Consider the following 27,819-nt stretch of genomic DNA (forward strand, 5'->3'; position numbering starts at 1 on the left):
CATATAACTTGTGTGAATAATGTTAAGCACCATTGACTACTGTGCTCAGAACTACATAACTGCAGGGTTAGACTTCACCCGGGGTTGTGCTTGTAGAGAATAGCATTCTGCTTCATCAGCAAGGTATAGAGCATAGTATTTAACACCTTTTGTGCACCACAACGTAATCGCACATCCGGGTGCGGGGTGTCATGTATGGGGCTCCATACGCTGCAGGTGTCAGCTGTGTATTATAGTTGGCACCCAGGACTAACTGCCAGGAACAGTGATCTTGAGGTTCCTGTCTGCTTAACTCCATAGATGCCGCAGGCAATTGCTACTGTGGCATCTAAGGCGTTAGAAAGAGGGAGCGGCCCACTCAGACAGCCCATCGGCCCCTTTGTGATGCACTCGCAGTATTGCAGCGTATTGTACCAGCGATTTAACGATCACTGGTTAAAATATGTAAAAAAAAAAATGTAATACAGCTAGTAGTGAAAAAAAATTAAGTTTAAAAAAAACGTTTTACCATTTTTACTCTAAAGTAGTGTAAAAAATAAACAAAATTGGTATTGCCGCATCCGTGAAAGTCCGTACTATTACAATATAACATGTAACTCGCACTGTGGCTGCCATAAAAATTCACCCTAATCAGTCTCTTTTTTTGGTCACCTTCGCTCTCAAAAAAGAATGTAAAAGTATGTACCAAAAAATTTTACCAATAAAAACTACAGCTTGTCCCGCAAAAAATAAGACCTCACCGCTCATTCAATGAAAAAATAAAGTTCTTTGTGAAAGTAGTAAAATGTGAAAAAGCCTATATACACTTCGTATCCCTGTAATCGTATGGAGCTGCAGAATAAGGTCAAGTTGTCATTTTTACCGAACGGTGGAAGCCGTAACAACAAAACCCCAAAAATAATCAGGTTTTTTTTCCAATTTCACCCCATAAAGATTTTTTTTCAAATTTTTCCAGTACATTATGTTACTTTAAATGGTGCCAATAAAAACTACAACTCCTGCAAAAAATAAGCCCTCACACCACTCCATTGATGAAAATTAAAAGTGATGGCTCTATGAAAGGCGTGGAGTGAAAACCAAAAATGAAAAAGCAAAAAATTTATTCTCGAAGGGGTTATCAGACAGGTGCAGGATAACTGGCCTCCAGTAAGAACAGCAGCAGATGTCATGTTGGGACTTTACACCTGGAATGTGCATGTGTGAATAAATCATTTAAAGGCAGATTATGCTCTTTAGCTGATTATTATACAGTACTGCGCAAATGTAAAGTAAGAATGCTTTCAGAAAGTGTTAATAGGTTTTTTCATCAATTAGCAAAATACACAATGAATGAACAAGATAAATCTAAATCAAATCAATATTTGGTGTGACCACCCTTTGCCTTCAAAGAGCACCAATTCTTCTAGATACACTTGCGCACGGTTTTTGAAGGAACTCGGCCCGGGGGTTGTTCCAAACATCTTGAAGAACTAACCACATATCTTTTGTGGATGTAGGCTTCCTCAAATCCTTCTCTCTTCCTGTAATCCAGACAGACTCGATGATTTTGAGATCCGGGCTCTGTGGACACCATATCATCACTCCCAGGGCTCCGTGTTCTTTTTTTAAACTAAAGCTAGTTCTTAACCCCTTAATGACCAGCCTATTTTGGACATTAATGACCAGGCTATTTTTTATGTTTTTCAATCGTCGCATTCCAAGAGCTATAACGTTTTTATTTTTGCGTCGACATAGCTGTATATGGTCTTGTTTTTTGCGGGACGAGTTGTATTTTTTAATAGCACCATTTTGGGGGACATATTATTTATTGATTAACTTTTATTAACTTTTTTTTTGGGGGGGAATAGAAAAAAATCTGAAATTTTGCCACTCTTTTTAAATCTACGCCGTTTACCATGTGGTATAAATAACACAATAACTTTATTCAGCGGGTTGTTACGATTGCAACGATACCAAATTTGTATCGTTTTTGTATGTTTTACTACTTTTACACAGTAAAAACGCTTTTTTTTCTAAATTATCTGTTTTTGTGTCTCCATATTTGAAGAGCCGTAACGTTTTTATTTTTTCGCCGATGCGGCTGTATGAGGGCTTTTTTTTTGCGGGACGACTTGTAGTTTTTATTGGTACCATTTTGGAGTAGATGCGACTTTTTGATCACTTTTTATCACATTCAGTCAGTATTCACAGAAAACAGCAATTTTTCCATAGTTTTTTATTACATTTTTTACGGCGTTCACTGTGCGGGTTAAATAATGTAATAGATTTATAGTCGGGGTCGTTACGGACGCGGCAATACCAAATATGTGTAACTTTTTAACTTTATTTTGTTTTTTTAATAGTAAAGCATTTTGTAAGGGGAAAAGCTGGGTTTTTCATTTTTTTTCACATTTTTTTTTCAATTTACTTTATTAAACTTTTTTTTCACTTTTTTACTAGTCCCACTAGGGGACTATAATATGCGATTCTGCGATCTCTATTATAATACACTGCAATACTTTTGTATTGCAGTGTACTACTGCCTGTCCGTTTAAAACGGACAGGCATCTGCTAGGTCATGCCTGCGGCATGATCTAGCAGGCATTCACTCCAGGCAGACCTGGGAGCCTTTATTAGGCCCCCGGCTGCCATTGGAGACACAGACACTCGGCGATCGTATCGCCGGGTGTCGGTGGGAGAGAGAGGGAGCTCCCTCCCTCTCTCCAAAACCACTCAGATGTGGTGCTCGCTATTGAGCACCGCATCTGAGGGGTTAAACGTGTGAGATCGATACTAATATCGATCTCACCCGGCAGAGCAGGGTGAGATCGATACTAATATCGATCTCACCCGGCAGAGCAGGGACGCTCCCAGCCCTCAGCTGCCTCTAGCAGCTGAGAGCAGGGAGATTTGACAGCTCCCTGCTCTGTTTACTTATTCCGATGCCGTGACGTAAAAAGTCTATGGCATCGGAATAAGGCCCGTTAGTGACCGACGTAGAAACACGATGGGCCGGTCACTAACGGGTTAATGACATTGGCTGCATGTTTGGGGTCATTGTCCTGATGCAGCTCAAATTTGGAGCCAGTCAGAGGCCTACCAGATTGTATTGAATGATGGATAAGTATCTGCCTGTATTTCTCAGCATTGAGGACACAATTTATCCTGACCAAATCTCCAAATCCATTGGCTGAAATGCAGCCCCAAACTTGCAAGGTACCTGCACCATGCTTTACTGTTGCCTGCAGACACTCCTTATTGTACCGCTCTCCAGCACTTTGGCGAACAAACTGCCTTCTGATCAAGCCAAATATTTGGACTCATTAGTCCAGAGCACCTGCTGCTATTTTGCTGCAACCCAGTCATATGTTTTCTTGCATAGCTGAGTTGTTTGGCCTGGTTTCCACATCGAATTTATGTTTTTTTTTGGGTGCAATTCTTCGATGAAGACCACTTCTGGTCAGACTTCTCTGAACAGTAGATGGGTGTACCTGGGTCCCACTGGTTTCTGCCAGGTCTGAGCTGATGGCAGTTCTGGACATCTTCTGATTTTGAAGGGAAGTAAGCATGATGTGTCTTTGACCTGCTACTCTAAGTTTGATTGGCTGACCAATGCATCTACGGTCCTCAACATTGCCCGTTTTTTTTGTTCTTCTTAAAAAGAGCTTGAACAGCACAGCTTGAAATCCGGGTCTGCTTTGAAATCTTTGCCTGGGAGACCTCTTGCTGATGCAGTATAACCACCTTGTGGCTGTGCTCAGTCTCACAATGGTTGACCTGTGACATGAAACGGACTTCCACAAGCTCACCTTTGTAGCAGAGTTTGGCTATTCCTGATCCAGCTTTAAGCCTCCTACACAGCTGTTTCTGTTAGTTAATGATTGTGTTTTCAACCTGCATATGAAAATGATTATCATTATCACCTGTTTGGTATAATTGGTTAATCATACATCTGACTATAATCGAATTGCTGCTCTTTTGAAGACAGTGTGGTCAAAACGAATATATTGATTTAGATTTCTCTTCTGTTCATTCACTTTGTATTTTAATTGATAACAAAAACCTACTAATACTTCTATTTTTTAAAGCATTCTTACTTTGCAGCATTTTTCCACATCTGCCTAAAACTTTTCAACCGTACTGGGAGGCAGAAACTTGCAGGTCTATCAAGGGAAACAGGTTTTTGACAAAAATTAGAGGGTGACTAAACGACTAAACGTTCAACAAACTTCTGACGTGTCAAAGTGACATATCAGAAGTTTTGATGGGTGGGGGTCCGAGCATGGAGACCACCCCCAATCGCAGAAATGAAGCGGCAGAAGCCAGGTCTCAGTACTCCCTAGAAATAGAAATTTTAGACCTTAAAGCAGGTATTGGTACCAGTTCAATAGGGGAAAAGCAGTGGGGGTTTTATTCCCATCTATTTTTGATAAAAAGAAACGGATGTGTCTTTCAGGACCATCATAAATGTAAAAGGCTTAAACTTCTTCAAGTTCAAAAGATTTAAAATGGAGACAATAAAATCTACTATGAATCTCCTATTTCCCCGGTTCTGGGTGGCAGTACTCCATCTAAAAGACACCTAATATCGTGTCCCTATCCACATAGCCCATCAAAAGTTCCTGAGGTTGGTAGCGATCAAGAGCTCCGGCGCCCTGAATTTTTACCAAATTAGTAGAAGTAGGGTTTTTTTTAGCAGGGAAAAAAACCACTCCATTCCATATCTGGAAAGATTTCCTGATTGTGGGGAGTTAAACAACAGACTGCAGCAGCTGTGTGGATAAGGTTCCCTCCATCCTGTCCAAACTGTGATGTTTGTAAACTTAAGGCTGACTCCCGCCAAATATTAGTACTTTATGGGGGGCCATCCTTGACTCAAACCATCAGATTTGCCTCCTTCCAGAGGATAAAATATAGTGAAAATTCAGGACCAGGTGAGGGCCTTAATTCAGAAACATATTCTGTCCTTAAGAAAGGCCATGTCTATTCTAGGTATCCTGACCGCTTGTACTTCAGCAGTTCCTTGGTCTCCGAGCCACTCCTGAGATTCACAGTGGGAAATCCTGTCAGCACAGCATTAGAACAGGAGGTTTCTGGAAGGACCGGTGAGAATCTTAGAGAAAAAGCTATCTCTGTCTGGGTGGTTAGACAGTGGGAAATCGATCAGTGGGAGTCCCCTGAAAAATGTACAACCCCTTAATCATTACGACAGACGCCAGTCCCTCTGGTTGGGGTTCTCACCTGGTGCTCATTATTTTCATGGCTTTTGGTCAAGGATGATTTCTTTAAGTTCTTCCAAACTGAAAGAAGCTTAGAACAGTGGATCCAGGGTCGCCATGTTAGAATCCTCTCAGACATCGTAACCATGGCTTTCTATGTCAGCCGACAAGGGGGCACGAGATCATCCTCCCTTATGTTAGAGATAAGGAACATTCTAAATTTAGTTGAACACAGGGTTCTCGGTCTGTCAGCTCTTCACGTAAATAGAGTAGAGAACACTAAGGCTGACATTCTGAGTCGTCACCAACTGAAACAAGGAGAGTGTGTAAGTCAGCACATTTTCAGAAGATCGGATCTTTGGGGGTGCCAAAGGTGGACCTATTTGCCAGCAGATCCAACCGTAAAGTGGAAAAATATTTTTCTCTAGACCCCGTGGGGTTCTCTTGTGTGGATGCTTTGTCCCACAAATCGTCCTTTACACTGACTTACGCATTCCCTCCATTTTTCCCTTAGCCCAGCAGTTTTCAGGAAGATCAGGGAAGACAGAGCAAGGGTGATTCTGATAGCCCCTTCTGGCCAAAGAGAACCTCGTTCTCATGTCTCAGGATTCTGTCAGTCTCTGACCCATTCGTCCTTCCAGAAATCCCAAACCTCTTGTCTAAGGCTAATCCTTCACCCACAATCCAGCAATCTGCATCTAACTGCCTGGAACTTGAGAGGGACATCTTAGTTAAGAGGGGATTTTCTGGGGGGTTGGTGGCTACCTTATTAAAATTTAAGAAGCTCGTTACTTCTAGAACTTGTGCTTAAACTTGAAGTTCCTAGAATTTTAAGGTATTAATCCACTTGAGCATGGACCACCCTATAATCCAGAGTTTGGATTTTCCCCAAAAAAGTCTAGAGAGAGGATTATCTACCAGTACCTTTTTAATGTTCAGGTATCCGCTCTGAGCGCTCTATTTGATCAAAAATTAGCAGACCATCCCTGGATTATAAGGTTTCCTACAAGAGCAAACCTATTATGATCTCCAGTTCCACCTTGGGACTTAAATTTAGTCTTGACAGCCCTCACCAGATTTTCCTTTGAGCCCTTAGTCTATTCCCATGAGAGTTTTGTGCTTTAAGACCATTTTATTAGTGGCTCTCACGTCTGCTAGGCGTATTAATGAGATTCAGACAATTTCAGTTAATCCTCCCTTCACTACGATCACTGATGATAGAGTTGTGATTAGACCCGACCCAGTTTTTCACCCGAAGGTGTCGTTATCGGGAGATTGCCTTTGTGCCAACCCCAGATCTCCTAGGGAGGTAGAATTCCTGTCTAGATGTCAGAAGATGCATTATTCAGTATATTTTGTCTACATTAGAGAGGAGATATAGACAAGTCCCCTTTGTATCCTTTTTCAAGGCCAAAACAAAGGAGGCATAGCTTACTTTGGCCATATGGATAAGGCTTGCTATCTCCTTAGCCTATAGCTCTGCTTGTACTCTTCTAGCGGGGTTGAGAGCCCACTCCACCAGGGCAATATCTGAATCCTGAGCGGAAAGGCCAATGCTTCCATTGAGTACATTTGCAAGGCCCCTACATGTCCACCTTCTTTTTCCAAATACTAACCAGGATATGGGATCTAGCTCTGATTCTTCCTTTGGAAGGAAGGTGCTTCAAGCAGTGGTCCCTTCCTGTTTAGTTTCTATTCTCTCACTGGTGCTGTGATGTGTGAGGTGGATAAATGATAATTACTTACGGGTAATTTAATTTTCCAGAACCAATGACCGCACCGTTACATTCCCACCATTTTTTTCTACAGGTAAATGGTTCTTTTTTTCACTGGGTGTTGTGGTAGAAAAAAAAAAGTATATACACTCAACCTTGAAATTGCCACACCAAGAAGGAAAAGTTTTTGAATTGTGAAATAACAGGATCGATCTGTTAATGATAAAAAAAATGGAAACTAAACAAAATATTCCAAACACCTTAATTTATGAGCACTATGCGCAGAAATACACACACTTACATGCCTTGGCATGCTTTTAATGAGGTTATTAATGGTTGAGGAATGTTATACTCCGCTGAATGCACTTGGGTACGCAAATCAGCAAGATTGGCCGATGGCAGCTCCCTTTGCAATTGCCGACCGATGACATCCCAGATGTGCTCGATGGGAGACAAGTCCGGAGACTGCAGGCCATGGTATCACGTTTTAGTCCACGCAGGCCGCTCACAGGAGCATGGGCAACATGTGTCCTGGCGTTGTCTTGTTGAAAAACGGCTTCTGGAGCACTTTGAAGAAATGACCATACCACTGGTTCCACGACCAAATCAATGTAACATTGAACTGTTACTGTACCTGAAATGAAGACTGGACTGTTCCGGCTATCTTACATTATGCCACACCATAATCCCGGAAGTAGGACTGGTGTGACATTCCCTTGTGAAGGCCTTTTCATGGCGTTGCCCATGTGGCCTCCAGACCAATCTCCAGCTATCATTGTGTCTGAGACAAAAGGGGGACTCCTCTCAGACTATGATAGACCTCCATTGCCATCTTGCTGAGGACCATGATAGCCTTTGAGAGCAGTGGCATGTGGTCAATGGAACACCTGTAGCTGGACATCTGGCTCGAAGCCCAATGTCATGCAAAATCCTTCTGATGGTTTGTGTCGACACTGGTTGCAACCCTAGGCTTGGAATGTGACGGCCAATTTCACCAGCAGTATAGAATGGATCACTACTCACCATACTTCCAGTCAAACAATCCGTCCATGCAGAGGTTCGCCTCTGCGCACCTTTGTCTCTCATTCCCTTTGTTGCTGTTTACCCGAACCCCGGAACAGTGCTGAAATCTAAACCTAGGCGCGTAGCGATCTTCTGTAGTGATAAATCAAGATCTCAGTTCAAGGATTCTGTCCCGCTGAGTTTGCGACAAGGGTCGACAACTGACACGTCGATGAATAGGAGGCATCGCACAATCGCCACTTGCTCTGACTTTTGAGGTTTCATGTTGCTAAAAACTTTGCTTTCACTCTGGTTTATGCCCCTCTCACATGCCACATATTGGTGCTAGGTGGGTGAACATTGCAGATCTTAGCAACACCTGCTACTTCCTCGATTTGCATAACCCTACGGTTTGCCCTTCTTGGTGTTCCAATTTCAATGTTGAGGAGTGTGTATAGAGATATGTATATATACACCGCGTTCCAAATTATTATGCAAATGTTATTTTTCGCTGATTTTCCTAAATAGTCGATGCAAATGACCGTCAGTATAATCTTCAAGCCATCAACCGTTGGAGTATAATGCAAATTTTATTGAACAAATCTAATGATAACAGATTTTTTTTTTAGAAGTTTCAAATTATTATGCACAACAGAGATCAAAACATTTTAAAGGTTGTAAAGAGAACTAAGATGGTAATTTGTTGAATTTGCAGCATCAGGTCGTCATATTTACAGAAATCAAAAGCTCTTTCAATAATAAAAAAAAAAACTTAGCAGACCAAGTTACATGTTAACATAGGACCCTTCTTTGATATCACCTTCACAATTCTTGAATCCATTAAATTTGTGAGTATTTGGACAGTTTCTGCTTGAATATCTTTGCAGGATGTCAGAATAGCCTCCCAGAGCTTCTGTTTTGATGTGAACTGCCTCCCACCCTCATAGATAATTTGCTTGAGGATGCTCCAAAGGTTCTCAATAGGGTTGAGGTCAGGGGAACATGGGGGCCACACCATGAGTTTCTCTCCTTTTATGCCCATAGCAGCCAATGACACAGAGGTAGTCTTTACAGCATGAGATGGTGCATTGTCATGTATGAAGATAATTTTGGCACGGTTCTTCTTTTTGTACCACGGAAGAAAGTGGTCAGTCATAAACTCTACGTACTTTGCAGAGGTCATTTTCACACCGTCAGGGACCCTAAAGGGGCCTACCAGCTCTCTCCCCATGATTCCAGCCCAAAACATGACTCCGCCACCTCTTTGCTGACGTCGCAGCCTTGTTGGGACATGGTGGCCATTCACCAACCATCCACTACTCCATCCATCTGGACCATCCAGGGTTGCACGGCACTCATCAGTAAACACGGTTTGAAAATTAGTCTTCATGTATTTCTGAGCCCACTGCAACTGTTTCTGCTTGTGAGCATTGTTTAGTGGTGGCCGAATAATAGCTTTATGCACACTTGCAAACCTCTGGAGGATCCTACACCTTGAGGTTCGCAGGACTCCAAAGGCACCAGCGGCTTCAAATACCTGTTTGCTGCTTTGCAATGGCATTTTAGCAGCTGCTCTCCTAATCCTATTAATTTGTCTGTCAGAAACCTTCCTCATTATGCCTTTATCTGAACGAACCCATCTGTGCTCTGAATCAGCCACAAATATTTTCACAGTACGATGAACACGCCTAAGTTTTCTTGAAATATCCAATGTTTTCATACCTTGTCCAAGGTATTGCACTATTTCACGCTTTGGCAACAGAGAGATCCTTTTTCTTTCCCATATTGCTTGAAACCTGTGGCCTGCTTAATAATGTGGAACGTCCTTCTTAAGTAGTTTTCCTTTGATTGGGCACACCTGGCAAACTAATTATCACAGGTGTCTGAGATTGATTACAATGATCCAAAGAGCCCTAAGACACAATACCATCCATGAGTTTAATTGAATAACTAATAATTAAATGTTTATAATAATGTGCATAATAATTTGGAACACTGTGTAGAGAGCGGGAGCTCGCTCTAGAGAGAGGGCTATAGAGAGAGAGTGAGCTATAGAGAGAAAGCTATAGAGCGCTAGAGAGCTAGAGCGAGAGCAAGCTATAGAGAGAGAGAGCTATAGAGAGAGAGAGCTAGAGCAAGCTATAGAGAGAGAGCTATAGAGAGAGCGAGCTAGAGAGAACGAGCTATAGAGAGAGAACGAGCTGTAAAGAGAACGAGCTATAGAGAGCGAGCGAGAGCTAGAAAGAGCGCTCTATACAGAGCGCTAGAGAAAGCGCTAGACAGAGCTATAGTGCTAAAGAGACTATAGAGCACGAGAGAGCTATAGAGCGCTATAGAGACCGAGAGCTAGAGAGAGCGCTATAAAGAGAGCTAGAGAAAGTGTGCTATAGAGAGCTATAGAGCGCTCTATAGAAAGGGAGCTCGAGAGCTAGAGGGAGAGCGCTAGAGAGCTCTAGAGAGAGCGGGAGCACGAGAGAGCTATAGAGAGAGTGCTAGAGAGCGCTATAGAGCTGTAGAGTGCGCGTTATAGAGGGCGTGCTATAGAGCGCGCTATAGCGGGAGAGCGCTAGATATAGAGAGAGTTATGGGCTTAATCCTCTAGCTCACCATTCAGTAGGTCTTCAGTGCAGGCTGCGCCCGGATCTCCGTGACGGCACACGGTAGAATCAATAAGAAACAGAGGAAAAGCAGTGATCCAGTGCAAGGTAATTTTAAAAGGAAACACGGTTCCAATTTGATTTCAGAAATGTATTTAAAAAAAATGTATGTCTCAGATACGAGGGTGGTGGGCACTATTGAATACTGCCCACCACCCTCGTATCTGAGACACACTTTTTTTTAAAAAGAAATTTCTGAAATAAAATTGGAACGGCGTTTCCTTTTAAAATTACCTTGCACTGGATCACTGCTTTTCCTGTTTCTTAGCTATAGAGAGAGAACGCGAGCTAGAGAGAGAGAAAGCTATAGAGCTAGAGAGAGCGCGCTACAGAGAGATATAGCGAGAGACATAGCGAGAGAGATTTAGCGAGAGCTAGATATAGCGAGAGAGAGAGATATATAGATAGAGAGATACATACACAAACATTGAAATTGGAGCTAGAGAGAGCGAGCAAAAGCTAGTAGCGCCTACAAGGGATGAGGATGCCATGTCTTGGGCTGTCTGATGAGCCTAGTTATGCTTCACCTGAGGCGGCTCTGTAATTGAGGTGTGTGCAGTTCACACAGGCCTCTCAGTCTGGGGAAGACAGGCATGCTAGCCTGTGAGAGTCACCACCGTGTAAGGTAAAGCTGCCTATGTTTTAGGTACTGGGCACAAGGCTCAGGATCTCGTAGTGAGGGACACTTAATGTTTAGTTAGAGGCTGGACGGCCTAGGGTTTATTTTGTATGTTTTTTGTTGTAACACTGACTGCTGTGGTGAAGACAATAAAGCTAGCTGCGGCTGGTTTAAACTTTTATTCAATGAGTTGGAGTGAACTTTCTGTGTGTGCAAACCATCTCACCCTGGAGATGGTGAGCCAAGTGGTCCCCAAGTTGTCACAATAGATAGATAGATATCTATGAGAGAGAGCGCTATAGAGCGAGCGAGTTATAGCGCGAGAGAGCGAGCGAGTTATAGCGCGAGAGAGCTATAGCGCGAGAGAGCGAGCGAGTTATAGCGCGAGAGAGCGAGCGAGTTATAGCGCGAGAGAGCGAGCGAGTTATAGCGCGAGAGAGCGAGCGAGCTATAGCGCGAGAGAGCGAGCTATAGCGCGAGCGAGCGAGCTATAGCGCGAGAGAGCGAGCGAGCTATAGCGCGAGCGAGCGAGCTATAGCGCGAGAGAGCGAGCTATAGCGCGAGAGAGCGAGCGAGCTATAGCGCGAGAGAGCGAGCGAGTTATAGCGCGAGAGAGCGAGCGAGTTATAGCGCGAGACTGCAAGTTAGGGTATGTTCACACGGCAACGCCAATTACGTCTGAAATTACGGAGCTGTCTATCTAGCACTGAAACCTGTATATGTCAGGCCCACGGGACTGATGGGTTCTGCGTGTCTCTGACAAGCAGGATCGAGCTGCTGTCGATCACATCTAAGTTCATAACTTAGATGTGATAGATTTACCGGTGGATTCTGTGTTTGAAAGACACGCATGACCCGCTGTCACTGAACCCATCAGTCCCACGCAAAGATACAGCTTCTATTTATACAAAGCAGCTGTATCTCAAAAAGTAAGAATAATTTGTAATAAATATTTTTTTTTAATGTGCACCAATCACACTGATAGACACTTATTTATTTAAAAAAAAAAAAAAAAGCTTCCTAGGATTTTTTGGGTATATTGAACTTGACTATAACCCTTTCATGACCAAGGGTCATTGATGCCCCTGTGTCCAGGTTACATTTTCCATTTTTGATATGCACTTCTTTAAATGATATCTTTGCAACCGCTTTGAATATCACTACTATTTTTACAAGACTTATGAGGCTTTCATTTTCTAGATTAGTTTAATTCAGTGTTTTTAATTTTTATTATGAGCAGACAAATACAAAAAAAAATGTTGTATTTTTATTTTTTTAATCTATCCACATGCTCTGTAAAAATTAGTTCTCTTCTCTCTGCATCACCCTGGACCGCTGTGAGGGGAAAGTGAAGCGCGCTATAAGGCTATATACATATAACCATGAAAAAAAATGGCCGTCAATAACGAATCAACTGAGTTTTTCATGGCTGTTTTGCATCAGTGTCTCAAAATTTGAATCCATTTCCCGGCCGTCTGACCGTTTTTAACTGGCATTTGCCATCCGTTTTTCATGGTCATTAAAAAAACGGATGAATTTTATTCGTTAAGGTTCTTTGTCCCAACCCCTGAAAACACCATAGTGCCTATGTAGATAGTGACACAATACCACTGTAGATAGTGCCATAGTGCCCACTGTAAATAGTGCCACAGTTCTCCCTGTAGATAATGCCCACAGTGCCACACACAGTGCCCATGTAGATAGCACCAGTGTCCCCCGTATATAAAAACCCCTTTGACGATAACGCCACCCGCCCCTGTAGATCGCAACATCCCCCTGTATTTAGCAATATACCCGCCGCAGATATCGCCACCCCCTCCGTAAATAGCTCCACCCGACCTGAAGATAGCAATATTCCCCCGTATTTAGCAATAGCCCTGCAGCAAATAGCAACCCCGTTAGGGGGTTAACTCTAAAAGCGGAATCCTCTGCCAGAGCGGGGATTCTGCTCCAGGAGTAGCCCCTGGCGTCACTGTCCATACATGGATAGGGACGCTAGGGGCTACTCGATCTGACACCAGGGATTCCGCTCCTAGAGAGCCGCTGAAGTCACTGTCCATATATGGATAGTAACACCAGGGGCTTCTACAGTAGCGGAATTCCTGACAAAGATCAATCTGACACCAGGGATTCTGCTCCTAGAGAGTCGCCGACATCACTGTCTATATATGGATAGTGACACCAGGGGCTTCTCCAGTAGTGTCGGCTGGCTATTCCGCTCCTAGAGAGAGCCACTAACATCACTGTCCACATGGATAGTGATGTCAGGGGCCCTCTCTAGGAGCGGAATCCCCGGCCAGTGCGATCTGACATTAAGGAATCCACTCCTAGTCAGTTCAGGTGGCGCTATCTACAGCAGGGGGATTGCTATCTGCAGGGAGGTGTGGCACTATCTACGGCAGGGATGAAGAGACGGCAGGGGCTCCCCCTAGGAGGGGAATCCTCGGCCAGAGCGCTGGCCGGGGATTCCAATGCTGGAGGGAGGTTAGGTGGCACTATCTACAGAGGGTTTTGCGCTGCCAACAGGGGATTGTGGGTGGCACTATCTACAGTGGGGGTGTATTCCGGGGCTCTCACAGCCCCGGCCGACATGAGTGCAGCGCTGCTCACACTGAAGCAGCACAGCACTCATTAAACCTGTTCCAGGGCTGTCAACGTCAATACACGTGCTAACTGCATGGGGCATCGACAGAACGTATACAGCCATATGGCAGTCGTGAAGGGGTTAAATAGTTTCTTCTACTATGAAACACACTGAAATGGGAGGAGAGGCTCCACCTTTTTATTCTATAGGTTTCCAGTCTCCGGTGGGCGAATCCTCTCTCACTGGTGCGGTCATGGGTTCTGGAAAACCAAAGTTCAGCCATATTTTGATTTACCTTTATATAAATATCCAATGTTCCACTCGCAGAACAGCTGGGTCAGCCAGTGGTCTTTCAATACACAGGAATGGTTAGTCTGCAGCAGTCAAGACCCAAGTCCCCCATCAGATACTAAACCTCCGGGTTGGTAGTTAAAAAAAAATAATAATATTTTTTTATAAGCTAGAATTATTTTGATCGCTTGGTACACCTTTGTATAGTGAACAATTGAGTGGTTATAACATATTTATTAAGACAGATTTCACTCCATAAAAATCACAATTATAAAGTGCTTCATTGTGCACAAGAATGATTGTGGGTACACTACACTGTGGCGCCAGCTCCACACAGAAAGCTGCACTGCAAAGGCAACCTTTGGTAAACATTTTTGATTTATTTTTTTGCCACAGATTCTAGCAGCTCTCACTATATCTGCCAACAGTATCATAAGGGATGGATGCAGAGCTATGTCCGTTTTAGCACTGTGCCGGTTACTACTGAAAAAAAAAAAATAGCCGTCAGTGATGTCATCACTTTCAATGTCATGAATTAATCCACCTGTAAAGAGTCAGCAATGACCGACCTTTCTTACCACATTATCCATCAGTGTCAAAATTATTTTCCCCTCCACAGTACAGAAATAGTAATCCATCAGAGGAACCAGCCCCTGCAAGAATAGTAGTGCCAACCCATGTAGTATTTGGTCAATTCAGGTATTGTTTTGTAGCAGCAGATAAGTATATGGCCAGAAGACATTTGGCACACGCAGGTAACACCGGGCCAGCTTGGCAAACTTTGCAGACCATGTAAGTGAAATGAGAATTAAAGTGGTACTTAAGTCTTGTTCCTTAGATCTTCACGCAATAGGGTGCCACGTTCTTGTTGGTGGACTAAGACCACCAACATCTGCTTGCTCTGATGTGTGATGATCAGATCCCTAAAGCACAGGCAAAGTCTAAAGAGCTTTGCCACCTACAGAATAACACCCTCTTCTATTGTAGGTAGCATTACCCGCTATCCATGAGGTTTTTTTCTATTAGCTTCTGCTACCTCAGGCGACTGACCGGTCTGATAGTCCCCAAATCAGATTTGGGGTCAGGTGATAGAGAACTCCAGTGCGTTTCAGAGCAGACTGGAATTGATAAGCACGTTGAGGCAGTCTTGGTGCAAACTTCCCCGACAGACCAGAAATCGCTTAAACTGTTGTCTGTCCATTTTTCCAAATCCTCGCCCACGAGCTCCGATTTTTTGTCAGCGTCCTGTTCAACCTCCGCTCGTGAAGGAAGACTGAGGATTCCACTCAAAGCCTGAAAATTCTGCTCCATGTACTGTCCCCGTGGTGGGCCTGCATGTAGCCACTTGTCACCTGAGAGAGTAAAGAGATCCTTAGAAAATTATGTACGTACTGCTGGGCTATTTCTACTTTATGAGAAGAGGCCCCTTATACACCTAGGAAACGGTACCCTAAGTTACAACTTCTTCCTTGTAAACATGCTGTGGAGCGTGCCGCGTGATCTGCCGCAGCCAATCAGCGTAGAGGGAATGAACAATTACAGTACAATGTAATATCAGTTCCAGGGGGACTTCAGTGGGTATAATAGTACCCATTACCTTCTACTGAGAGAGCGAGCGAAAGAGAGAAAGAAACAGACACCTTTACCTTTCTGTAGGGACTCCTTGTTCCTAAAGGTCAGTGGTATCACTAGAAATTTGACTTCAGCCAGCAGCTCCCAAAAATGCAGCAAGCGAACATGCCACACTCCAGGACGGAGGGGTCGGGTTAAGGGAGGCTTGTATTGTGTAAAGTCAGCCTCAGAGTCAACTGCAATGTCATAAGAAGCAGCGATTATGTAGGTAGGATCAATCCAGACCACTGTAACCGTTACATTGACTCCATGGGTCCACTTCTGCACAGCAACTGGCTCATCCATAGGCCCAATAAGACCACCAAAATTACGGAAAATACGCTCCTTTGGATCCCATTCAGTGCCCACCTACAAAATCAACCAAAGCCATAAGAAAGTAGTGGAAAGGACTAACAAAATATCACAGGGGAGGACAGAGCAAAAGAAAAGGGATCGCCATAATGATTCACCATACTTCAACTCTTCTTCTAAACACAAGCAAGGAGTGTAGCACTGGCGGTTAGTCATTGCCGATTCTAGATCGTGTAAACTACACACTTAGTGCACACACAATATTCTTTAAAAAAAAAGGTTGATTTTTTTTTATGAGACTGTGTCAACCATAGTCTGCGTCTGATATTGTAGATCAGCCCCATTCAATTGAGAAGCCATTGTTCACCTGGAATTGACCATTAAATTAATCAAAATCTATAAATCTTACCTCCAGACTTTGGATACGACTCGCTACTCCAACCTGGTCAACTATTCTCAGGCTGCCACGTGGCATCATCCAGAGTTCCAGACTCTCACTTGGATAGACTTTCTGGGTCAACAAATAACCTTGGAAGTGGTCATCATAAAAGTAGAGTTCAACACTTGAGGGGAAGCCATCCAGCGAGAAGCTACAGAAGAAAAAAAAAACAATCCTTTAAGTCTTATGGTAAAAATTACCAAATAAAAAAAGGAAAAAAATAAAAAGCAGCAGTTTTTTTTGGATCCATTTTCATGAAACCTGTGGAGACTACGAGGGTTTAGAAGAACGGACACGGTCATGGATTCCTCTCTTACCTGCAGGCAGACTTTTTGCTCTCTTGCTCAGGGCTCTGAAGTTTACGTAGGGTCAAACGTGTAAAAGATGTGTACGCGGTCAGGGTGACATCAGTGAGACCGCCCAGTCCTTCAATGTTGTGATAGACATTTTCCCAGTATGCTTTGTTACCAGGGGTCCCTACTTCTGGCTCTCCAAACAAATGAGCATCCAAAATATCCAAGACTTCTTGATTCACGGATGACTCAAACTTTCTGGCAAAGAACGTCGGCCTGGAAAGCTGCTGGAAGGAGATATAGTATGATGAAAGCCAAGTACATGATAAAACCAAAGACCCAGCTTAAACCCATATTAGCCAAGAGAAACTAGTCCTCTCGATCTTTGATAAAGGGCCATGGATCGTCGGACGAGTGCCGCAACTACAAACTATTGATTCTGCCAAACTACGGCACGTTACTGACTGAAAACAGCATGTCTGCCGCTACTTTATCCTCCGCCCCGACAGCATAAATATCTGACGGATCCTCTGTAAAGTCCAATGCCCAGACATAAGAAGTCTCGCTCATCTTATTCTAGAAATTCTGTTGTGACTTGGCTGCTCGTGATTCAGAATCCTCTTGTTAATATATAGATTGTCAAAATACCTGCAATCGTACAATATCTTGCGGTTTGAAGTCATTAGGGGAGCAGCCGCACCAATCCACGATGTGCTTGTACTGGCACCTGCAGCCCAGCTTCCGGTTCCAGTTGGTCACCCGCAGGTTATTGTCCACAAGGGTGTTGCAATCTTGACTGTTCTCCAGAATGGTGTGAAAGAATGACTGGAAAAAAAAAAAAAAAGAGAGAAGACATTTAGCCGTGCCATGTGAATATAGATCTATTTTAAAGTATGTCCACAGACAGAGGGGCGCAGATCACGGTCTCCTCTGACCTCAGCCGGGAGCAGTGTGTACTTGTAGAAACGTCTCAGCTCAGACACCAGGACATCCTGAGTATAGATCACATAGTTTACAAACGTGCGAGTCAAGGCAAACCAATCCGAGCCACCATCTAACACGATACCCTCTGGAATTTGCCTCTCGCCAAGACGCCACATGTGGGAATCGCATTCATGGAAAAGACGATCCAATCCTTGCTTCTTAATGAACCTGGCGGAAATATAAAGCTGGTCTGAGAGACTCATGGGAGAATCACAATCATTATCTCTTATATATAAACACACCGCATCGGAGGCCCCATGCACACCACAGGATTATTCATCAGTAATTACGGACCCATTCATTTCTATTGGCCACGAACACCTTTCAGTATTTTTACTGATGGGTGTCCGTGCTGAAAAAAATTCTAGAATCTGTCCTATTCTTGTCAGTAATGACGGCAGGGACTCTCACATAGAAGTCTATGGGAGCTTCCGTAAATACGGATAGCTATAGATGTGCATCCGTATTTATGGAAGCATTGCTAGGCAATATGTTGATGACATTTGTATCCTCCCTTTTTTTTTTATGGATGCCTACGGATCCGTATTTACGGACAGTATTTCGGGATAGATGAAAATACAGTCGTCTGCATGGGGCCTTAGGTGTTAAACAAGTTGACTACCATTGCACATAGACCTATAAGCATGCCACCGTCCAGCAGTAGAGCAAAGTTTATCACTTAGTGAAGCTCCCTGTGATAGAACAATGTATTACCATTGTTTTCTATAGTTCTGCCTACAGATTTTTCCTAAATTGAATCACATCACCCTTGGCTAAGAAACGGCAATATTAATAATTCCCTATTAGACATTTGTAACCCAAAGCAGCCTGGAGGCGATGCCCGGTCATTCTCCCGTCGCTTGTGTGAAGGAACTACAGGAGTGACAGCATAGCGTGATCTCGTGAGATCACGTTGTGCTGTGGATTAAGCTGGATATGAATGGAGAGAAGTGTATGACGCTGATTGGTCACTGATTTGACCAAGTGGGCGTTGTGGAGAGAAGTGTATGACGCTGACCAGAGTAAAAAAAACGCTGACACTTGGGTATCAAAAACAAATTTGCATAACACTTAAAATGCTCATAACTGTTATCGGCCCTCATTTGCTCGCGTCACACGGAGCTATGGATAGGGACGTGCGGTCGTTACTCTGATCGCTCGTCCCTATACATTATGTCGGCAGCGCCTCTCCCTCTTTACACAGGGAGATGCGCTGCCGACAACGATAATACTTCAGGTTTTTTTAACCCCTTAATGACCGGGCCTGAAAAGACCTTAATGACCAGCTCAATTTTTCTGTTTTTGCCTCTCTGCGTTTCAGCAGCCATAACTTTTTTATTTTTTCACTGACATGGCTGTATGAGGCCTTTTTTTATGCGAGAGAAATAGTATTTTTTTTTCCCCAGTTTGAGGGTAAAAAAAATACAAATTTTTACGGCGTGAATATAGGAAAAATCGATTCTCGGAATAGTTTTTTTTGTTTATTTTTTATCCCGTTCACGTTTCACGCTAAATAACCCATTAGATTAATTCTTCAGGTTATTACGGTTGTGGAGATACCTAATATGCGTAGGTTTTTTGTTTTTATTTAGTGTAGGGGCAATAAAGTGTATTTAATGCAAAATAAAGACTCTTTTTGGGACTTTTTTTATTTATTTATTTTGTTACTTTTTTTTTTTTTAATCCCATCAAGGGATAACTTTATTTTTTACTTGTAATGTATTAGCATACTTCTGTACGCTAATACATTACACTGTGTCACTATGACACAGGCTGCTGATCGGGCAGCACATAGTGTGCCCGAACAGCAGGCAAACGGAACAGACAGCCCTGGGGTCCTTTGTACGTCCCCAGGGCTGACTGCAGAGGGATTCCCCAGTGTTTGATCGCATCACTGGAATCCCGGTGATGCGATCAAAGAGGGGAATTCCCTTTGATCATGCCGCGGTCACGGACCGCGGTAATCAAAGGGTTAAACAGCTGGGGTCCGAATGTTTGCCGACCCCAACTGTGTTCAGGAGGCTGCTCTAAGATCAGGAGCTGTTAGTTACAGCTCCTGCTTAGAGGACGAGTGCTCACACGAGCGCTCATCAGCCTGATCTACAGCGACGCCAAAAGACGTCTCTGTAGATTAAGCACCCGCACCGCCTGACGTCAAAAGACAGTGGGCGGTCGGGAAGGTGTTAAACTATACGATCAGCAGATGATCGAGCGCTTGCTCGTTCATCTGCTGATCGCTGCGGTTTACACAGGGCAATTATCAGCAACGAGCGTTCTGTGAACACTTGTCTGCCCGATAATCGCCCAGTGTAACAGGGCCTTTACTCACATTTCTTCTACTTGTAAAGGGCGTGATTTAGAGAACACACACACACACCTCTTACCTAGCATTATCACGCCCATGAGATTTAAGAAAGTTCTTATCTTTGTATTTTGTTAAGAAGTAAACCAGGTCCTGATTTGTCCTATACAAAAAAAAAAAAAAAACAGAATAAAGATCACATTTATTTCTTGTAAAGAAGTACAGTAAAAAATAGTGTAGTACCGTGTTAGCCAGAGACAATATGAAATGTTAAATACTTTTGTGTCAAAAAAGACAAAAGTATAGAAGGTATGATACCTTTATTGGCTAACCATAAAGGTTCTATATGCGGCTTTCAGAGCACAGAGGCTCCTTCAGGCAGTTTACAAATGAATGACTTAGAAAAAAGCACAGACAATTAGTACATGAGGTGATGCATCATTAAGATAAGCCGGGGCAATACAACTGAGGTTATAGGGGTGATGTCTTAGGAGATAAGGGATCTGGAGTCAGTCTGATGGGAGATGTGACGTGTGTCCATGTAGTGGCTCATAAATCCTGGTGTTAGATTGAGGCCTTGTGTCAATGACTGGAATTTTATCATCATCTTGAATTCCCAAATTTTTCTTTCTCTGTTTTTAAAATGACCCTTCAGAATGAGTACCTTTAAATCGGCCAAACTGTGATCAGGTCCAGAGAAGTGTTTTCCCACGGGTGTATCCACCTCCTGTTTTATTGTATGTCTGTGAAGATTCATCCTGGTTTGTCGTTTTTGTTTAGTTTCTCCATTGTAGATTCCTTTATCTATGCACCTTGTACACAGGATCATGCACACGACATTGGAGGATGTACAGGAGAACGAGCCAGTGATTTTATAGTCCTGCTGCGTGTTTGGTATCTGGATGGTGTTTGATGACCAGGTGTTGGTACGGGTCTTGCATTTTCTACTGTTGCAAGGAAAAGTGCCGGTCTCTGATGGTGATGAGAGGGACTTCTGACCAGGAGATTCCTTAGGTTTGGTGGCTGTTTGTAGGCAAGGAGAGGTAAATCCGGGAATATTTCCTTCAGTTTGTCTTTGTTAAATATAGGTTGGAGATCAGCAGCAATTTTCCTCAAGACGTTCATTTGGGGGTTGTATATGACCACTAGGGGCACCCTGCTGTTGTCTTCCTTCTTTTTGTACTCCAGAAGACACAAAACAACACCTGCTATCACTGAGGAATACATTCTTACAACAGGGAAACCATCCAAGGATTATAGACGATCAGATCTACAGAGCAACAAGAATTCCAAAGAGCAACCTTCTGGGGTACAAAAAGGAGGAAGACAACAGCAGGGTGCCCCTAGTGGTCCTATACGAACCCCAAATGAACATCTTGAGGAAAATTGCTGCTGATCTCCAACCTATATTTAACAAAGACAAACTGAAGGAAATATTCCCAGATTTACCTCTCCTTGCCTACAAACAGCCACCAAACCTAAAGAATCTCCTGGTCAGAAGTCCCTCTCATCACCATCAGAGACCGGCACTTTTCCTTGCAACAGTAGAAAATGCAAGACCTGTACCAACATCTGGTCATCAAACACCATCCAGATACCAAACACGCAGCAGGACTATAAAATCACTGGCACGTTCTCCTGTACATCCTCCAATGTCGTGTACATGATCCTGTGTACAAGGTGCATAGATAAAGGAATCTACAATGGAGAAACAATACAAAAACTACAAACCAGGATGACTCTTCACAGACATACAATAAAACAGGAGGTGGATACACCCGTGGGAAAACACTTCTCTGGACCAGACCACAGTTTGGCAGATTTAAAGGTCCTAATACTGAAGGGTCATTTTAAAAACAGAGAAAGAAAAATCTGTGAATTCAAGCTGATAACGTTCCAGTCATTGACACAAGGCCTCAATCTAACACCAGGATTTATGAGCCACTACATGGACACACGTCACATCCCCATCAGACTGACTCCAGATGCCTCATCTCCTAAGTCATCACCCCTATAACCTCAGTTTTATTGCCCCGGCTTATCTTAATGATGTATCACCTCATGTACTAATTGTCTTTGTGTAACATCTTAAATGTGGTGCTTTTTTCTAAGTCATTCATTTGTAAACTGCCTGAAGGAGCCTGTGTGCTCTGAAAGCCGCATATAGAACTTTTATGGTTAGCCAATAAAGGTATCATACCTTCTATACTTTTGTCTTTTTTGACACAAAAGTATTTAACATTTCTTGTAAAGAGAATGGTCGAACCCACCTAAACACTTTACTCACCTGGTGGGGTAGTCAGTGGCACTCAGGTTGATGAAGAAGTCCCATGGCCAATCAGTCATCTCAAGTAGATCCTGCATGCTACGCAAATACATGGTCAGCAGGCTGGCACCCCCCCAGATTGTGATCATACGCCATGGAGTAACACGTATATTTGTGTAGTGCTCTGCCAACTGAACCATTTCACTATGTAAGTAATTGGAACGCTGTCAGAGGCAAAAAATAAAAACCATAAAAAGGGGGATCAGCTAGAATAATAACCGGTACAATTTCCAGCATATGTAAACCTATTATGTCCTCACCTGATCCACGTGGATGTAGTAAAAGTGGTTTTTGTGGTAAATCGCTTTAATAAGTCGTTTCAGCTGCCGGACAGCTCTGCCATGTACAACAAGCATGTAAACCACACGGAGAGGTTTCTCAGGGGGTGGAGCGCCGATATCAGACTCTTCCCACTGTAATCCCGATGTTATTTTACCTGCGATATTAAAGGGAATGTGTCGCTAGAATTTTTTTTATTTTTTTCAGTTAAACAATTTTCAGTTAAACACATTGTTTTTATTTTTTCACAAGTCGGGAAATATTATAAATTAGATTCTAATTTATAACATTTCCATGTGCTGGGCACTAGAGGGAGCAGTTCCCAAAATTGCAGCATGGTCACTGTGGTAAAGCGACCTCATTGATGTATGCTGCAAATTTGGGGTAGACACACTCGCTCTAGTTTCCTCACACAATCCCCCCCTCCCTTATTCTGGCTAGTGCCAAGAGAAGGAGGGGTTTGAATCTCCAAACCTCCTACACTGTGTGCCGCCATTTTCTGAGCGACTGCACAGTGTAGGAGGATTAGATACAGTGGTAATCAGACAGTATAACACGAACATAATACACACATCACATACACAAACATAACTTACCTGCTCCTGCCGCCGCCTCTGCTCCTATTTCTTGCGCCTTCGCTTCCTTTAACATATGGCCGGAAGCCGCCATCTGACTGTCCGGCAGCGGCTTCCGGTCCACATGAAAATGACGCCGGATTTCGCTCTGCGAACGAGCTTCGTTTTGGTCTGTGTGGGAGCGGCGCATGCGCTGTTCCCACACATACGGCGCAAGTTGCAGTGAATGGAACGGCACCCGTTCACATTCTCTATGGGGCTGTATGTGCCGTATTCCATCTACGTATGTGTCGTTAATCGACACATACAGAGATGAAAAAAAAATGGCAGCCCCATAGAGAAGTAAAAATAAGAACAAAGTAAAAAGTAGAACACAAATAAATAACATTTATGTTAATATCATATTAAAAGCAATAATAATAAAAAAAAAAAAAGCATGACACCTTCCCTTTAAAAGGAACCACACCAAACAGGATAATGCTTATCAGATATCTCAAAGACCAATATACAATCAACTACATGGTCAATGATTAACTTTTACGACTTCATGACAATAGGAAGGAATCCGCAGACTTTATAGAGTACAAAGCTTTACAAGACTGTCCAGGAGAGGATTAATGCGGAAAAAGAGACCACCAGCTAACAAAGTATGTCTACATGAATATGATTTCTAGTTCATGACAGGAGAAAGACCCAAATAAATCTTCGTTCACATCTGCGTCAGGGCTCCATTCTGTCGTTCCGTCTGAGCTTTCCGTCATAACGGAACCCTGACAAACGGAAACCACAGGTTTCCGTTTGCATCACCATTGATTTCAATGGTGACGGATTCGATGCAAATAGTTTCTGTTTGTCTCAGTTGTGCAAGGGTTCCGTCGTTATGACGGAATGAATACTGTAGTCGACTGCCCAATTTATTCCATCAGAAAGACGGAACCCCGTCACAATTGAGACAAATGGAAACCATTTGCACCGGATCCCTCACCATTGAAATCAATAGTGATGCAAACGGAAACCTGTGGCTCCATTCTGACGGGAAGCTCAGACGGGACCCAGACGTGTACGAAGCCTAACATACTAAATACTTAAAGGGGCTTCCATAGGCCCAAATTGGACGGCATTACCCTAAAGGTCCTTTTACACAGGCCAATTATCGGGCAAACTATCGTTCATGATAACGGCCCAGGGCAACGATCGGCAGATTAACGAACAAACGCTCGATCATCTGCAGGTCGTATCATTTAAAAAAGTTAAAGATTATTGTTGTTGGCAGCACATCCCCCTGTGTAAATAGGGAGACGCGCTGCCGACATAATAATGCATGGGAGGAGCGTTTGGAGTAAAGACCGCGCGTCCCCATCCATAGCTCCGTGTGACAGGAGCAAATGAGCGACGATCAACGATGTCACGTTGATCAGCGCTCGTTCACACGGCCCGTGTAAGGGGGCCTTAAGACTACGCACAGATACGATCTTCTTACATCTTATTGGAATACAGAAAAACTTGCAACTTCACATTCTGAAACCTGATACAAATGAAGTTTCAATTTCATTCCTCACAGCAAGTAGACAGTCAGCAAATCTCATTCCAAAGTTATGCCTGGCACAGAAAAAGGAGAAATTGAAGGTGTCGCTTAGGAAGCCAAAGTAGCTCTCTAGAATATCTTTCGTGGTCAGTAGTTTCTAAAGTTACGCTCAATATGTCAGCTATCTACAGGTAAATCACCAACACCCCTAGAACCGATCACTAATCTACAGACTTTATACATGCATGGGTAAGAACCTGACGCTCTGCGGTATGGAGCCTGATAAACACTAATACATAGCCAATGCCCCACTAATCATCTCGTGCTATGATCAGTAAAAGCAGCGCACCGCCTCCAGACATGACAGATGTCTACTCTGTATAGTGTGTGAGAACAGTGACTTACAGTTTATCTACAACATGCCTTAAATATACAGATGACAAATGATATGAAAAGAAGTGGGTAGAATGGAAAACCAGCTACCTGTTATCTGGCAGGAACGTGGCAAGCTCTTTGGCATAAGTGCCCCCGTCTGGTGTAAACACACCAAATTGGCAATCTCCTGTTGACACTTTTTGGTGGGTGCCCTCGCCAGGGCAGACAATGCATCTTTGCCTTTGATTTCACATTTGGGGGTGAAGCCGTGCTCTGTGGGGTGAGGTCCTTCCACACTTCCTGGGTCACCATCTCTGGTCAGATTGGCCCACGTTTCCTGCGGGACATGGATACGCGTGCTCGGCTTGGACTTGGCTTCTTTTGCCACTCGGGTTACCTCACTGCCAGCTCTCCCTCCCTTCACTCTGGATCTCCATGATCTGCGCCCTGCGGAACTGTCAGGGTCCTTGGAGTGTTCGGCCTTATCGGGGCTTCCGTTTCTCTTCTGAGGGGAATTCTGGAAAACAAGAAGTAGGAAGGTTGGGGGGACAAGGCTACAAATTCATTGGCGGGTCCATTACAACAAGTATGGAGGTCTCCTGTCCATCACACGCGCTATTGTTTCACGTTATCGCCTTAAGACTTTGTAACAGCAAAAATTATATATTGATCATACAAAATTATGTGATCTCAAACATCATCCCACAACCAGCACACCCATCATCCTGTAGGTGCAGATCAGCAGCTACTTGTAATCACTCCAGTCACGTGTGCACCGCTGCCCCACATCCCAAGCACACATAGTCCGTGCCCCACACACAATATTACAGCAGCTCTTACAATCTCTCCATCCTCGTCCAGTCCGCTGAAGCTCCACACCACCAGGCCCTGTATCAGCAGCAGAGCCAGCGCGGCTGCTGCCAGGTATTTGTAACGACGGCCCAACTTTAGCACCCTGGCACTGGGTGCCATGTCCCCGACACTGCGAGAGACTGTACACCAGTGCGTTGTTAGCAGCGATACCCCGCAGTGCGCGCCCACCACCGACACATTACTACACTGGCGCTCCTAGTAGTGGTGGCTATAGTATTTGCCCGAAAGTAAGATGGCTGCCAAGTCACGTCGCACAGGAACGCGTCATCATTCTGCAAAATCGACTTCCGGTGCATGAACGGAAATTCGACGTGGCGTCTATGATTGCCTAGCAACTTGTTAGCATAAACCACGTGGCAATAGCTGCAGTCTGTGCTTTTCTGAGGGCGCAGTTCATTCTGTTGGATGAGACAATGGTGCTGTATCTGTGGAATTGTATCATTGAAATTTTCGGCTTATTTATTATATCAGGAGTTTGTTACTAGGTATTTTGTTCATTCAGACGAGCGTGTGTCACGTGTTAAAACAACGGCTGTCACACGGACTCATGTATTTCAACGGGGCCGTTCACACAACCGTTTTTTTTTTTTGTTTTTTTAAACGGAGTGTGTGAACGATGCTGAAGCTAGTTTCTTATTCACGTTTTCAGTATTTTAATTTTTTTTTTATGAACATGTTAGGGCCTGTTCACATCACCGTTCGCTTTCCGTTCCGGGGGTTGGTCTGAGGTTTCCGTCGGGTGAACCCCGCAGTGGAAAGTGAAACCTCAGCTTCTGTTTCAGTCACCATTGATATCAATGGTGACGGAAACATCGCTAATGGTTTCCATTCGTCACCATTCCGGCAGATTTCCGGTTTTCCGACGGAATCAATAGCGCAGTCGTCTCCGCTATTGATTCCGTTGGAAACCTGGAATGGTGACGAACGGAACACAAGAATGGACAGTACCATGCTTGGCGCACGGAAACGGAGTGCACACGGAAACCACACAGACAACAAAACGGGCACACGGATCCGTCAAAAACGGCCGCTAAAACGGTGAAGGAAGTGTGCACGAGGCCTAATAATAAAGTATGTTGCACTGAGCTGCAAGAGGTGAAAACACTTTAAAACAGGCATCAAAGTGGGCAATACAAAGTGTAATATATAGTGTTAAATAAATTTGGGCAACTGATCTCACACTGCCAACATACAGAGAGGAATGCCTCGCATCAAAACCAGTGGAGATCAGCCTGGCCAGAACAGGTTCTGGGTGTGAAAGCTGGCATCAAAGTGGGTAGACAGATACTTTTTCCAGATTTTAATAAGTAACTGGTGTTTTTGAAGATTATATAACTTTGGGCCACTAATCGAACACTGCCAACATACAGAGAGAAATGCCTCACCTCAAAGTCAGAAGAGTTCAGCCTGGCCTGAACAAGTTCTGGGCGTGAAAGCTGGCATCAAAGTGGCCAAAATATTTTTTTTTCCAGATTTGAATAAGTAACTGATGTTTTTGATGGGCTAATTTACTTTGGGCCACTGATTTCACACTTCCAACATACAGAGAGAAATGCAGCACGTCAAAATCAGTTGAGATCAGCCTGGCTCAAACAGGTCCTGGGCATGAAAGCTGGCATCAAAGTGGGCAAATTTACTTTTTTTCCAGATTTGAATAACTAACTGACGTTTTTGAAGGGCTAAATGACTTTGGGCCACTAATCTCACACTGCCAACATGTAGAGAGGAATGCCCCGCTTCAAAGTCAGTAGAGTTCTGCCTGGCCCGAACAGCTTCTGGGCATGAAAGCTGATATGGGTTGACGGATACTTTTTCCAGATTTGAATATGAAACTGATGTTTTTGACGGGTTAAATGACT

General features: G+C 43.7%; 1 protein-coding gene across 2 annotated transcripts; it reads right to left on the reverse strand.

The window, feature by feature from the left end:
* Positions 1-14,285: 14,285 nt before the first annotated feature.
* Positions 14,286-26,198, reverse strand: XYLT2 (xylosyltransferase 2). 2 transcript variants are annotated; one of them, XM_075846628.1, is made up of 11 exons: positions 25,928-26,198; positions 25,196-25,604; positions 22,594-22,769; positions 22,295-22,497; positions 20,090-20,170; positions 17,657-17,873; positions 17,370-17,546; positions 16,746-17,005; positions 16,399-16,579; positions 15,713-16,046; positions 14,286-15,418 (listed from the first exon to the last, which is right to left on the reverse strand). In XM_075846628.1, the coding sequence occupies exons 1-11, from the start codon at positions 26,057-26,059 to the stop codon at positions 15,099-15,101; spliced, it is 2,490 nt and encodes an 829-aa protein (XP_075702743.1). In that variant the 5' UTR covers positions 26,060-26,198; the 3' UTR covers positions 14,286-15,098. The 2 variants fall into 2 exon arrangements, with proteins under 2 accessions (XP_075702743.1, XP_075702742.1); XM_075846627.1 differs by having other exon boundaries at positions 16,746-17,008.
* Positions 26,199-27,819: the final 1,621 nt, after the last annotated feature.

This window comes from Rhinoderma darwinii, chromosome 13 (assembly GCF_050947455.1).
Source record: "Rhinoderma darwinii isolate aRhiDar2 chromosome 13, aRhiDar2.hap1, whole genome shotgun sequence".
Classification (NCBI taxonomy): domain Eukaryota; kingdom Metazoa; phylum Chordata; class Amphibia; order Anura; family Rhinodermatidae; genus Rhinoderma; species Rhinoderma darwinii.